This window comes from Struthio camelus, chromosome 2 (genome assembly GCF_040807025.1).
Source record: "Struthio camelus isolate bStrCam1 chromosome 2, bStrCam1.hap1, whole genome shotgun sequence".
NCBI classification, from domain to species: domain Eukaryota; kingdom Metazoa; phylum Chordata; class Aves; order Struthioniformes; family Struthionidae; genus Struthio; species Struthio camelus.
Window position 1 is genome coordinate 5986135 of NC_090943.1, and position 13933 is coordinate 6000067.

General features: G+C 38.1%; 1 protein-coding gene across 3 annotated transcripts in view; it reads left to right on the forward strand.

The window, feature by feature from the left end:
* The window catches only part of CTDSPL (CTD small phosphatase like), an 85090-nt gene extending 71316 nt beyond the window's left edge, over nucleotides 1–13774 (forward strand). For all 3 annotated transcript variants that reach the window (XM_009669179.2, XM_009669181.2, XM_009669180.2), the window contains 3 exons: nucleotides 5394–5486; nucleotides 7106–7291; nucleotides 9198–13774. In XM_009669179.2, the coding sequence (XP_009667474.1) occupies nucleotides 5394–5486; nucleotides 7106–7291; nucleotides 9198–9323 (405 nt within the window). In that variant the 3' untranslated portion in view covers nucleotides 9324–13774. The remainder of the gene's footprint in view (nucleotides 1–5393; nucleotides 5487–7105; nucleotides 7292–9197) is intronic.
* The last annotated feature ends 159 nt before the right edge of the window (nucleotides 13775–13933 follow it).

Genomic DNA, 13933 nt, shown 5'->3' on the forward strand with positions numbered 1-13933 from the left:
TCACCTCTCATCTGGCAATTTTATTTTATTTTTTGGTTTAGCGTGATAATCTGAAGAGCAAAAGCGGGTGTTCTGGCTCAGTCTGATGTGATTTAATACAAGCTGTGGAGTTTTAGCAAGTGGTTTCCACTTGAAACCTGTAACTTTTCTTTCAGTTAGAGCATAAACTGAACCAATGTCAGCGCCTTTTCTTATCTGTCAGAATTTAGCATCTACATAATGTTTATCTGTTTTCTTAAAGTGTTTATGTATTCAAAGATTAATCATTGGCACGGGAAAGTACTTGCACCTGTTTAAAATATCACAGGGTCTCTAAAATGTTATTGAACCATTCTGTCAGTAGTTTATGTCCCTACGTGTTTTATCAGTAACATAGTGTCTCATCAAACAGGGTTTTCTGAAAGAGTGTTACTGTACTCAAGCTCTGCCTTAGACCCAACTGCGTGGAAAGCACATGGAGAACACTATTTTGAAAGTGCCCATTCAGAAAGGAATTTGACTTAATTTTTCTTCCAATGCCATATAACAAAAATAAAGTTACTATTACATGCTTTCGCTTACGGGGAAACCCGTATTGCTGTACATTTACAAAAGATTTGAGACAGACTTATCTGGTGAGTTCTTGTTCGTGGTAAACATTGCAGCAGAGGTATTCAAAAAGGCTGTCTTTAGTTTGGGGAGTTTATTCTCCCTTACATCCTCCTTTATAATCTGAAGATCAACAAGGCTCTTGTCCTTCTAGAGGGAGGACAGTTCAAACCATCATCTTAAAGGGTGCTTGTATAAACCGGTTTCCCTAGATGATAAATAGCTTTTTCTGAACAAAAAGGTGGTCCCTCTCCCATGTTTGTGTCTCCAGCCTAGCATACATGTCTATTAGAATAGATTTGTCATGGTCACTTTATTTTACAAGGAAATAAATCATATTGTAGAGGTGCCTCTCTTTTGTGGTGTTATAGATATTTTCATGCCTGCAGAGATTTTGCCCACCTACAAAACAGCTAAAGCTACAGATGAATTCCATGCTTCATGTTGGAAATTATAGCAGATAGAAAAGGGGGTGCTTCTAATGCAAACTGACAGTCTTCTGGCCACTTCTCTAATCTCTCCTGCTTCTTTGAATAAAAGGAAATCAAAGTTGGTCACCTGTTCTGCCAAATTTTAAGTGAGAAATGGTGGGAAGTCCAGTGAAATGTGGTGCAACTGAGAACACTCTATAGAGGAAGCTTATTGCAAATGAAAACAGTGGGTGCAGAAAAGATGGTCCGTCTGTTTCGTACCTTAGCTTAATTTCTGCACAAACTTATCCCCTCTTTTGGAACGTGATTCCCGTTTCACAAGTGCAGTGTAGTCACAACCCCCAGATTAGAAATCATGCATTAAAATAGCTTTAATCCATGATGGCTGAAGAGTCTTTGGGTACCGCAGTCCGTCCTTCTCTTCAAATTAGCTTGCAATACCTTTGTGGCTCATGCTGTCAGTGCTAAAGAGTAAAGAGGGCAGCCAGGAAGAGTTTGTTTTGGTATTACTTGCAATTCCATTCTTCAATATAATTTGTTTATTACTTGAGTAAAACTGATTTTTAAGTGTGTTTTGGATTTGATTAATCATTTCTTTGGTTTTCAGCATCTAAAAATGAGTAATGTTTAGCATATGTGCTTTTAATGTAATGTACAAATGTTTTTCATTGGTGGGGGAGGGAAAAACTGTTTTAAATAATAAACTTTCTTTCTATAAAGGACAAAATTTCCTAATTCTGTTACAGAAGGCTGTGACCTGGTTCAAGTAATCCAGGATAGGCTGTATCCATTCTAATTGGCCTATTCTTGGTTACTTGCACTGGGAGGCAACCACAACTGTGTGAACCGGGAAGACAAGACACAAGACCACGCGTTATTTTCTACTTGCTGTTAAGAAGCACCTATCCCATGAAATAGGAGATTACAGAAGCTTGAATTGTCATGGGTAGATTTCTTTGTCAATACTTGAAGATTGTATTATTCTAAAGTTAATTTTGAAAAGCAGTTCTCTCTGTCATATTTTTAATGGATTAAAATTAAGCTGAGTCTCTCTTTTGGTTTGCAAATATTAAGTCTTTTAGGTGAAGACTGCTTTGAGGTATGGAAAATGTATATGGAAATCCTAAATGCTTGAAAACAATTAAAGATAATGACTTGTGTTCCACCATTAACAGTTGTAAATATATAATCCTGTGAAAACATGCCTAGTGCCTGTTTCATGTTTCAAAATTATAAGAGTAAGGTTCATTTTAAAAAAAAAAAAAAAAAAAAAAGACTGCATTCCTCTGAATTCGTACTGTGATAAGGGAAAACTTTTTTCCTGCGCATATACAGCGCAGGAAAAACCGGAGCGTTTTTTAAAGCCCTGAGGACAGCATATAAATCTCAGAAAAATGCCAGGAGCCAGTTAGTCTAGAGACTTAAACTGAAGACATCATGCAACAGAGAAAAAGCCAAGCCACAAATAACCGTGCAGCATTGAGATTCAAGTCCAGCAGCTAACAAAGTGAAGGGAAAAAATTCCAAATGAGGAGGAAGAGGAGAAAAGAGCTGCACTGTCAGTTGAAGAAAGCTTTTTATGTGAAGTAAACCAAAGAGATTTTGTAGCCCAGGATACCAGTGCACTTGCAGTTGCTTCCAGGATCTAAGTATGACTTCTCAAAGCAACACTGAGGGGTATATCCGTCCAGAGCACTAAGAAATGTTGTCCTGGAAAAAACAGTTTTGTTTAAAAGAAGGGGATGAAGAAGTAGGGCTTGTTAGAGAAGAAGGGGAAAAAGCAGAGTGAGACATCATCCTAATAGATTGCAAGTGTTATTAATGAGGCACTTAAATGAGGAGAAAATCTGTTGGCCAGGGCCCGATAGGTAAGGTATGGAAAAACAGCAAGAGATACCAAATGAAGAAGTAGAGGGAGCTCCGTGATGGATCAGGAGGTCTAAGCATCGGAATGGAGACGATGCAACTGAAAAATGCCATATACTTGCAACTAATACTGACGAGTTGCTGCTGCTGAGCTCCAGAAGACCTACAAATCACCGAAAGAGAGCATGTTCCAAATACTTACTTTTTATCCCACTTCTCTCCACAAGTCTGTGGTTAAGAAGCTCTCGATCCCTTGCTGCTGGGTTGATTTACTGCACGCTCCCTTCGTGGAGGAGACAGGTTATGTTGCAAGCGCCCAAATCCTTGGCCTGGATTGTGTAATTTCATTCCAGGGGGAAATACTTTGCTGACATGGACATAGATAGGGATGGAGCGGAAAAGGGGCACTTCTTTCTCTGTGACTGGAAGGAGTAATTTTTAAAAGAGAAAGTAACAGTAGGTTTCAGAACTTCCTCTCTAACAATGGTTTTAAGACTTTGGAGTGGGAATTATTTCACATGCCTCCTTGTGCTCTCGGATATAAGTGTAGGAATAAAATTTAAGATTAAAGAATTCAGAGCTTTATAATGAATTCTACAGTTAATTAGTAACTCGTGTCCTGCTGTCTTTCCTCTTCGTAGCTAGCAAACCAAACACACTGTTACTGGCTCTTCAAATGGAGAGTGACTGCAAGTGTACTGTCTCTTTAAAACTTTAAAGAAATGATATGGAAAGGAAATACTACTAAAGAAAGTTATTCTACTAGATTTAAGTGAAAAATTAATTGCATTGTTAGAGGAGCGGAAATTACTTAGTTTATGCCTAGTGAAATACAGGAAACTTCACTGCAATTCTCTGGAAAGAGAGCAGTGCTAAAGTACATCTGTTAAGTGTCTTTAACTTTAATTCATGAAATGTCTTATTTAATTGATTGGTCAGGTGCCTGCTAAGGTGGTTTAAAAATATAAAAATAAATGTAGGTTATAAATTGTTGTCCATATCCAAGTTTGAATGCACTGCTTGAATGTATTACTTGAATTTCCTGAGCTGGCAGAAATAAAGCTGAATTAAACTTAACAGAAATAAAACAAATCTTCATGCTTTGAGCTATAAGTTATGTGCTGCATAAAGCAAAACGAAAAAGTAATTAACATTTTTGCTCTAGTCATTAATGTATAGCTCCATCAAGTATGTTTTTAATAAAACTTGGCTTTCACACTTAGGTTTTCTGTTTCAGGTCTCTATTATGCAACTTCTTACTAAAGGCTTTAATTGTTACACTTCAGTTCAAGCTAGTATTTCCACATTTTTCTCCTTCAGGCTTTTTCTCTGGGTGCCTTATGTTTTTTGCCTTTTTATTACTATGAATCTAGTGAAATACGTACAATTAATCCACTTCTACATATTGAAGAAGGAAATCACTGAAGCTGCATCACGTTTGTGCTTCTTGAATTCAGTTATATTTTACTTTTCTCTTTGACGTTTCCAGTATTATGGATTATTTGCTAAACTAAGAAGATAAAACGTTGCCAGTGTTTTCTCAAACTTTTAATCTAACTGCAAACAAGATAAATATTTTTTCAAGCGGACTCCCCTCTTCAGCTTCCCAGTTTATTTTAAACCAGTTGTAAGCTTTCTGGACAGGAGTTATCTTATCTTGGTATTTTCTGTGAACGCAAAGCATCTTCTTTGCTCTAGAAAGAGGAGCAGGGATGGTTCTAATACTAATTAATCCGCGTAAGCACCCAAGCTGCCTGTATGGTTGTCAGTGCAAATAGGCAAAACAGCTCCCTCGTTGAAACCGAGCGGTTTGGGAAGGAAGCAATCATGAATATTTACCATCTTTATGACAAGGCTGCAGTGGAAGATGATGTAGACTTTGCCACTGAATTTTAAAAGCAGCGTTTGCTGCACGTTCTGAATAGCGCTGTGGAAATTTTTGGTGACGAGCGCTTTACAGGTCTCGATGACTGATAGCTATCAGTAGCGCGATATGATGCTCAGCGCCTGGAGTTTAGAAAATGAAAGAATTAGCCACAGGAAGAAAAGAGTTCCCCGTTGTGCAATTTTTGTCATGATAACAGTTTCTTCGGATTGACTTTTTCTGTAAGGCTCTTCAGGATTGAAGGCAGCAGCACCAGAATCATTTCGGTTGAGAGATCGGAGTCCTCCTTCCTTGAGGAGCCCTACTGTCTCTCTTTGCCCTTAATGGGCTTTTCAGAAAGCATTACTCCAGAAGATGCGCAGTACTTGCACTTGCATAATCAGCATGCGTCTTTGCCGCCCATGCATTCAAATTCCTCGTTATTGAATGTCTACTTTTATCTTGTATGCTTTTTTCCTTCAGCTTTTCCTTTGGACTGCTTGCATGTTAACTTGGTCCCTTCAAGCGCAAGGATTGCAGCGAGGTGGTTGTGTGGGCGGTCTTTTTGTTTGTTGCTTTTTTGGCTTTTGTGTGTTTGTTTTACCTTAAACATCATTTGACCTGAACGGTCGTTGTCATTCCAGGTTTACGTATTGAAACGACCGCACGTGGATGAGTTTCTTCAGAGGATGGGAGAGCTCTTTGAATGTGTACTCTTCACAGCCAGTCTAGCCAAGGTTTGTTAGCCTCTGCCTCCCGGTAACGCTTACAGCGCTGGTTAGTGGACTTTGGAGTGGATTTTTCTGTGGATAATTATTTCCGTAGTTGGTACTATCTTAATTTTTCGCCTTCTTTTCTGCTTCTTTGTCTGACGGTGTGTACTTTGTCTGCTAGTGTGTGGGTAAGTGTTACCATGGTAACAGTATCACATATGGGCTCGTCTCATAATGTAGCCTCCATGCGTTGCTCATAACGCCAATATGAAAGGCTTACAAGTTACCATGGTTATAGTGGGGAAACTAGAACAAATAGCGTGCGATTAAAGCTGGGCGTGAAATGAAACACGCCGTGTTTAACGTTATCTGCATAATCAGCCAATGATTCGGAAATTGCTTGGGTATGAAAATGTGGGAACACAGTTTTGTACCGGCAAGGTGCAATTATAATTTGAGGTTAGAAAATTAGACGCTGTAAAGCCTGAAACGTCACCAGGAATGTTTTGTGCCCTCTGATTCTTGGTAGCAGTAGTACCTTGTAGGTAGTTTTGTGGTAGACGTTGCAGCAGTAGACATCTTAAATTCTTCAGTTCCTTCAATGTATTGTATTTGTGGTGTCTTGTTTAAAAACTACATTGATCGTTTTGAAATACTATTCTAGCATGGTAAGCTTACATAACAGTCTTTGCAAGTCTTTCAGGCTGTAGAGATCAGTGGGAGGGGACAGGACCCTGTTTGATCTACTAGATTGCCGCACTCTCAGAGGATACTTCCCTGCAACTGATTTGCCATAGTCTATTCAATCACGCTGTGAAAATCCTAAAAAAAATGGAACAATTTCTTACTGCAGTTATCTGTGTCACAGCTTTCATAGTCAAGAGATGATTGACTTCAATATTAATTATTTTTTTCTCAGTTTAAAAAATTGGAAAAACCGTGATTCTTATCCTGCAAAAATAAATTCTAACTACGGTTTTCAAGTATACGGTTACTTCATGCTCCGGTTTCTTACTTAAATATTTTTCCTTGAACAATTTTAATCCTAAGTCGTGCCTCACTTAAAAGTATCGCTTGTATAGAGAAAGGTATACGTATTTGAGATGCTGTCCTTTTGAGCATTTCCCAGTACATGGGCATTTTTCCTAATGACGTCTTTATCCGATTATGTAGTTTGATAAGATTCTTACTGACCCAGTCATTCCACGAGCATCACCTGAGAAAGCTACCGCAAGGTCAGATGCCTTCGTTGCATTTTGTCTTCAGAGGTGCATGGAAATAAATCAGCTGTGGAATTGGCTTCATATTGATTTTCTATTAACGTTCATTGGTTTTATGGTAATGTTAGGTGAGATCTCTGGATCCATCAACTTTAAGATGTGAAAGATAGGATGACCCTAAAAATAAAAGCAAATCAATAAGTCACAGAAAGCACTGGCATGCAAGTTATGTTCTTTAGAAAGGTAGCTGTTCTACTTGTGCGTTATCATTGTACTAAACACTTCAGGTGTGCTGGTAATTAATAACAAGGAGGGAAGAAAAAAGCATTTATGAAATCATTTTGTGTCCCTCCTTTGCTTAGTTCTGTGAAATAATTTTATCGACAGATTGCTAACTTCAGGTTTCTAACTTTTATTTTTAAGTATGCAGACCCCGTAGCAGACTTACTGGATCGCTGGGGTGTGTTCAGGGCACGGCTCTTTAGAGAATCCTGTGTTTTCCACCGAGGAAATTATGTGAAGGATCTGAGTCGACTGGGACGTGAGCTGAGTAAAGTTATTATAGTAGATAATTCTCCTGCATCTTACATCTTCCATCCTGAAAATGCAGTAAGTATTCTTAGTGTTTAAGGTACTCAGTGTAGCGTTATCTTTCTGGTCTTTGCCCAGACTTTCTGATTGAGAAAATAACGCCTACAAAATGTTAATTGTGTTAGTTTCTGCGTTCAGACTGCAGGTAGATTCTAGTGTTCACTGTTGAATAGTGAAAGGACTAGGGCAAACACATCTGGACAGCGTGTCGTAATCGTGACTGTTCATCTGTTTTCAGTTTTAGCTTGTGGCGTGAGAAGTCGTCAGTTATGAAAAATGCCAAGCAGCCTAGAACCTGCGAAACTAGCTTACCTTTAAACTGTGAGGTTGCCCTCCAGCATAGTGGAATCAGAGTGGTGATTACAGTAAGGATGGCTTATTTGAACTGTTTTTGGCACTCCATCTCTTTTATTGGGTGAATTTTTTTTTTTTTTTTAGACAAGATAGTTAGTTTTACTAGTTACTATCTGTTCTCTATTCGTGGCTAAGGGGAAAAAATCCAGCTCTTATTGCATTTTTACGCTGCTTCTTTTAAGTATTTTTGTGGTAGCTCATTTCATGATTAGAAATGTCAACAAGTTCATCAAGCTTTAGGAGTAAGGATAAAACGCAGGCAACAGTACTTAAAGCGGAAATAATTAGGAGCAGTGCACACTTTCATTATGTATTTCATATCAGCTCCAGAACCTGTAATGGAATAGCCTGGCGCTTGCTCCATCAGTTGCTACGAATCAATGCAGATGTTTGCATCTGTTCTATAGCTGCCAGGATAGCAAGCTGGAACTCCCCTTAGATCTATTGACTTTCAAACAACCAGACTGTGTAGTGTTTTCTTTGATGTTCTTAGGCTGTCTTTTTTGTGAACTGTTAAAATTAACATCGGAAGTTTTTATTAGAGACACTGTTTGCATGGTCCTACCTCTTACAGAAACAGCATTTTAAGTGAGCTTTTTTGTCTTACAGCAAGCAGCTTTTAAATTCAGATCTTAATACTCTATCCTAAATGATTAGGGGAAAACATATTTCTGGCTGGTGCCACACATGGTTTAAAGCTGCTATTTATAATAACCAAGAGGTGTAACTCTAAGTTATCTTCATGGTTAAAATTAAAAACCTGATCCAAATTGTCATTTGGTGTCTCAGAATTCAGTGCCAAGAAAATAATGAGCTGTAGAGAGTTGGGAGATGAAATCAAGGGCCTTGTCAGAATGGTTTAGTCATGTACAGCAAAGTACTGCTAGCTAACTGATATTCGAATCTCTGCAGAAACAAGAGCATGTAACTAGATCCAAGGTAGTCTTTGAAAGACCTCAGTGTTCTTACAGAATGAAGATATACAGATCTCCTTCCCCAAATCCAGCCTGCGCACTTAAAGAGTGTTGTTACATGCATTATTCTCTTAGCCCCCTCTCGAGGTCTTAGATTTTGATTGGAGAACTGCTCTGTACTATTTAAATATTTTCTCCTCAGTCTCATTTGCCAGAGGGGTTTATTGCTGCATGCCTAAGTGTTTAGTGACTCACACTGATAATACTTGAAAGAAAAAATGACTTGCCCGTAAATAATTTTTTCCAAGCGGAGTGTCATTACAGCTTCTGTCTTCCTCCCAGTCTATTCTGAATATCAAGGAGACAGAAAAACTGAACTACCTGATGTTGTCTCCTCTAGGTTACCTGGAGTGTTCCATGTAGGAAAAGGTCAGCCGCTGTCTCGCTTTTACAGTGCGTCTGGGGTTAATGTGCTATATGTAGCTGCGTAGGAGATAAGATGAGCCTGAACCTGGCACTCCACTTGAATTCCAGTGACTAGCAATTTGCCTTACTGTGCTGGCAGTGAGCATTGCAGGACATCTTCATGGGCAAAACTCGTGTGCTTTCTTGACATCATGCAGTCGTCTTAATATTTGTTGGTTGCTTTGTTTCAGGTGCCTGTGCAGTCCTGGTTTGATGACATGACAGACACAGAGCTGCTAGATCTTATTCCTTTCTTTGAAGGACTAAGCAAAGAGGAAGAAGTTTACAGTATGCTTCATAAACTCTGCAACAGGTAGCCCTTAACTTTGACTGACTTCTGCTACTAGATTGCAGTTGCTAGAGGCTGTCTCCGTCTTTTTCAGCTCTTTCAAGTGTAAGCTTTGGGGAGGTCACTCCTGTCAGAAGCGCTACTCTTGATCTTCCTGTTATGTTGTACACGAAGGACAATCATGAGTGATGCTATTAAGCCTTCAGAAGCCTGACTCCTAGAGGTCATGTGTTCAGACTACTTTTTTAAGGAGGAAAAAAAAAAAAAAAAAAAAGAAGACGCTATTTTAAATGGGACTCTTTTAATGAATTTCATAAATGGACACCTTTTACTGGATCAGCTTTTCTTAAAACATGCCAAAAAAGAAGCTTGTATTTCAGCAGTTAATTTCTCTCCCTTTTTTCCCCTCCCACTATGCAGACAATTTTACCCCGCCCCTGCTTAGAGCAGTTGACCTGACTCTGAATTTTTTCTTACAGAATGAAGTGCCTTTTTGAATGTTATTTTAAGATAAAAAATTCATTTTTGTATAAGACGTATTTCCAGACATCTTTTAGTCTTGTATTGTCTAAATGCTTTAAAAGGAAAAAGGAAAAATTTTATAGAGCACTGTAATATATAACAAAGGAAAACGTTGAAACAAAGATGCTGGGTTCTTGTCTCCACAGTGACGTTAAGTTGTATTACGTTTTGTCATGCTCAGAAGGTTTAAGAGTGTTTGAGAGCGGTGACGTGGGTTACATGTTTGTTTCACTGATGTGATTTTGGACATAGTTTTGAACATATCTGCAGTTGTTTGAGTATTAGGGAATGATGGAATTGAGAAAATAGGGTGGCAAATAGATCTAAAGCACCTTTTATTCTTGACAGATGAAGTTCTATCATCTCTGCTTACGCACAACTGCCATGCCTCTTGTTATTTGGAAATGGTTATCTTGGGAGAATGGGGAGGAGATCTATTTATTAGTTTAAAATTCTTTTCTTACAAAAACCCATCTGGGTAAGCTGGATTCTGTATCGAGCTGTTTGGAGTACTTTTTTCTTTTAATTGCTGCTACTGTATACTCACCAAATGGAGTTGACCATCGGCTGTTATACTGTTTTTGCCACTGTGCCTGTGCTATGAAACATTTTCTGTAAGCTGCAAACTTGGGCAATAAATAAGATGCAGGCTTCATAACCCACCCTTATGTATTAGTCCGATGGTATCTGATATACCATAAAACTCAGTTAAAGGTGACCTGCAAAGGATACTTTTTATTGTTGTATTTTTTTCCTTTTTTTTTTTTTTTTCAATTGGGATGAAGCCTTCTCCTTTCTTTTGTATGTGAAAATGCAAAAAAAAATGTTTTTCCATCTCCCCTGTTTCCTGATCCTTTCCTAAGGTTATGAGGTGCAGACTGGCAGCTGTATCAACCCTTGCTAAAAGGGCAGGAGTTACTAGCCGAGAACTTTCTCGAAAGTGATCCTCTGTTTTTGGAGTTGAATAGATGTCGTCTCTCCTTCCGAGAGGTTTACAGTTCTAACTGAAGCCTTTTCTCAGTCTGCCTAGCTTTTGTTCTTTTGTGGTGTCATTGGTACCCTAGTGTAAATTTCAGTTATTTTAAGCATTTTGAAGAAAAAGGCACACCTATTCTTTTTTTTTTTTTTCCTTTCCAGTGTCACCTTTTAATTATTTTTTCGCACCAGAAATCTACAAGCGTAAAACTTACAGCTGTGTTGGGCTGTCATCAAAGAAAGTTAAATGGAGCAATCGGTGCTTGTAATTGGCCTCCTGTTAAATTCTGAATAGCTGATCCCCTTTGCCTTTTTTCTTGAAAAGTCGTGATGACTTAGGGGGAAAAAAAAAAAAACAACAACAATTTGTAATGGACTTGGGTTGTAACCCTTGTCGAAAACATTGGTGAAGCAGCTTAACAAATTCCTTCATAGAAGGGCAGGCCAGCCTACGCAGGCAGTGAGTAGGTTGTCGTAGGTGCAGTATAAAACTGAAAGACAACTTGCCCCCTTGCAGGGCAGCTGGGCACCAAGTGCTTTGCTGTGTCTCGTGGTGAGGGTGTTGCAGGCAGTTCCATGACGCTCGTGAGTCTGTACAGCATCGCCATTGTGTTTTCTTACCAGTTGGCATTACCTTAGTACTGTATATTTCTGTGCCACGACAAAAGATTCAACTGATTAAAAACAAACAAACAAAAAAACCTACAATGTTTAAAAAGAAAGGGTGTATGGATTCTGGTTAGTCCATCAATGTTTATGTTCAGTTTAAGATTCTTTAATTTTGTTTTTGAGTTCAGAGTAACGAAACTATAAGCTGCCAAAAAGTTGTTCTCTGAGCAGTATTTTCAACTGTGCTTGTCGCTTTTAGGCTTCAAGTACAGTTTGCAGGGAAGTATTCAGGTTGTAGTTAGCTGTGCAGGTATGATAGGAACGGCTGAAAAAATTCAAAGACTTTCTCACTAGCATTAGACCAAACAATCTTTCAGTTAGACAATAAACAACCCCATTGAGACATTACCATTTCACAGTTGTGACCTGTTGTACGTGAGACAAACCATTGTCATTAGTTTGCATTTATGAAAGCAGCGATTTCCTGAACCAGTTGCCTTAAGTCTGTGAATGAATGTTGATTATTAAAGTGTCTTGTATTGTTTCAAAATCCACATATAATGGACAACTGAACTTCCGTGCCAACATCTGGAAGAACTGTCTTGGTGACATGCTGTACAGCCATGCTTGTTCTGTATTGTTTGTTTTGGCTCTTGAAACATACAAAATTCCAGAAAAGACTTGTTTTTTAACTGAGTAAAGCATTAAAATGATGCTTGGTGACAACGCAGAGGGGTCAAACTTAGCAACAATTTTGATTCATGCTAATATTTTAAGAGTATTTTCTGTAGTTTCTTTTGTAGATTCCTAATCATGTTAATTCTCACTGCAGAATGAAGGCAGTTTTGGGGGGTTTTTTTGTTTTTTTTTGTTTTTTTTTTTTTTAACCTGATTCCCACTGACATAAAATTGGGAGCGTTCTTCTAAGACCAAGTTTTAGCTTTCTTTAGTATCCCTAATTTGGGCAGGGGATCAAACTATGTTTATTTTGGCTCCTTTTGTCATGCCTAAAATTTCAAGTTTTAGGCTTGCTTGGTTATATATACACTATATATTTAAAATACCTAGATTTTAACAAAGCAATATAGTTCTAACAATAAAGCCAGATACGAGTGGAATGTTTGTAAAATTTGCAATACGGGTATTTGATTGTATTTTAAATGCAAGCTTTTGAAAATCAAAATAGGAAAAAAATATTATTCCTTAAATCTTTTGCATATTTTGAAGTGCAGTTAATGCATGCAGGTCACCAGGGCTGTTACAAACCTTGGTTTTCAATTATATTTCTGGATATTTTATCATAGAGGTATTAAAAAGTCTTTTCCAGCTGATCATTCTATTCAGCTAAAGAAATGCTGCCTGACCTGGAGTTCTGTTGTCCCTTTTATGTTGGGTTAAAAAGGGTTTTTTGCCTGTATAGGTATTTTTTAAATTAAGCTGTAAGGCAGAATGCCTTAGATTCTTGAAATTCAGCTAAATTCAACTGAAGTGTTATGATTAAATTGCCATTTGTAAACTAGGGCTGTGCGCAAAATATGTGTTAAACACCAGGAAGTGTGGCAAGTTTTGAATGGAAGATCTTAGCAAATGTACAATATTGCTGTGTTCATCTAGGTAGCTTTGGAAGAATAATTTGTCTATTGTTTTGCCCTTTAGTCTTTTTTAAACAGCAAAGTTATACATCGAAGAAACTCGACACCTGAAGAGGTCTGGTTATCAGTGTGTGCAATCACTTTCACAGCATGATTTTGATTAGAGTGGTCGGGGACAATAAAGTATCTAAATGACACTGGTGTGTACTGATGTTGCAACTTTTGAAATTTCAGTGTAAAAAATCTGTAGCTATATAATTTACAAACACATAATCCTATGTTTTACAGATTCTTTTTACTAATAAAACACAGTACCGCACAGCCCGATTTGTAAAACAAAAACAAGTTTGTGCCTCTGATTTCCACGGTGCTGTGATGTATGCCTTTGTGTGGCACAGACGGCAGGTGAGACTTGCGTGGGGGAATTGCTTAAAAATCTCTGGGCTAACTATGCAAAACCAGCTGTCAGTCTTCTGTTTCACATCATATTGTAAAAATCCAACTGACTTTTTTTTTTCCCTTTCTTTCTTTCTTTCTTGTTAAAGATCTTTGGGGAACTTCTTAACAGAGGAGTAAGCAATGGATATGTTTCTTGGGTTTTTTTTGTTTTATTTTTTTTCCTCTAATAATGGAGCTGTTTACACTTTAATGCAATGAACAATCCAGCGATACTTGAGAAACACTACAGATACCATATGAGTGTTTTCAGGAGACAGAAGTGTTGTCAATCAGGTATTGAATGGTTTCTTTACTGTCACGAATAAAAATTTTTAACAATGTAGTTACTTGTGCATGTAATACTTCTCTGGGGAAAAAAAAAAAACTGCCCCTCTCCTTTCAGTAACAACCACTGCCATAATTTGACAGAGACTTTACTCCTCCTGTGTGCACATCCGTGTCGGATAGTAAAATCACCCATCTCTATTCCACTCTCCTCCCC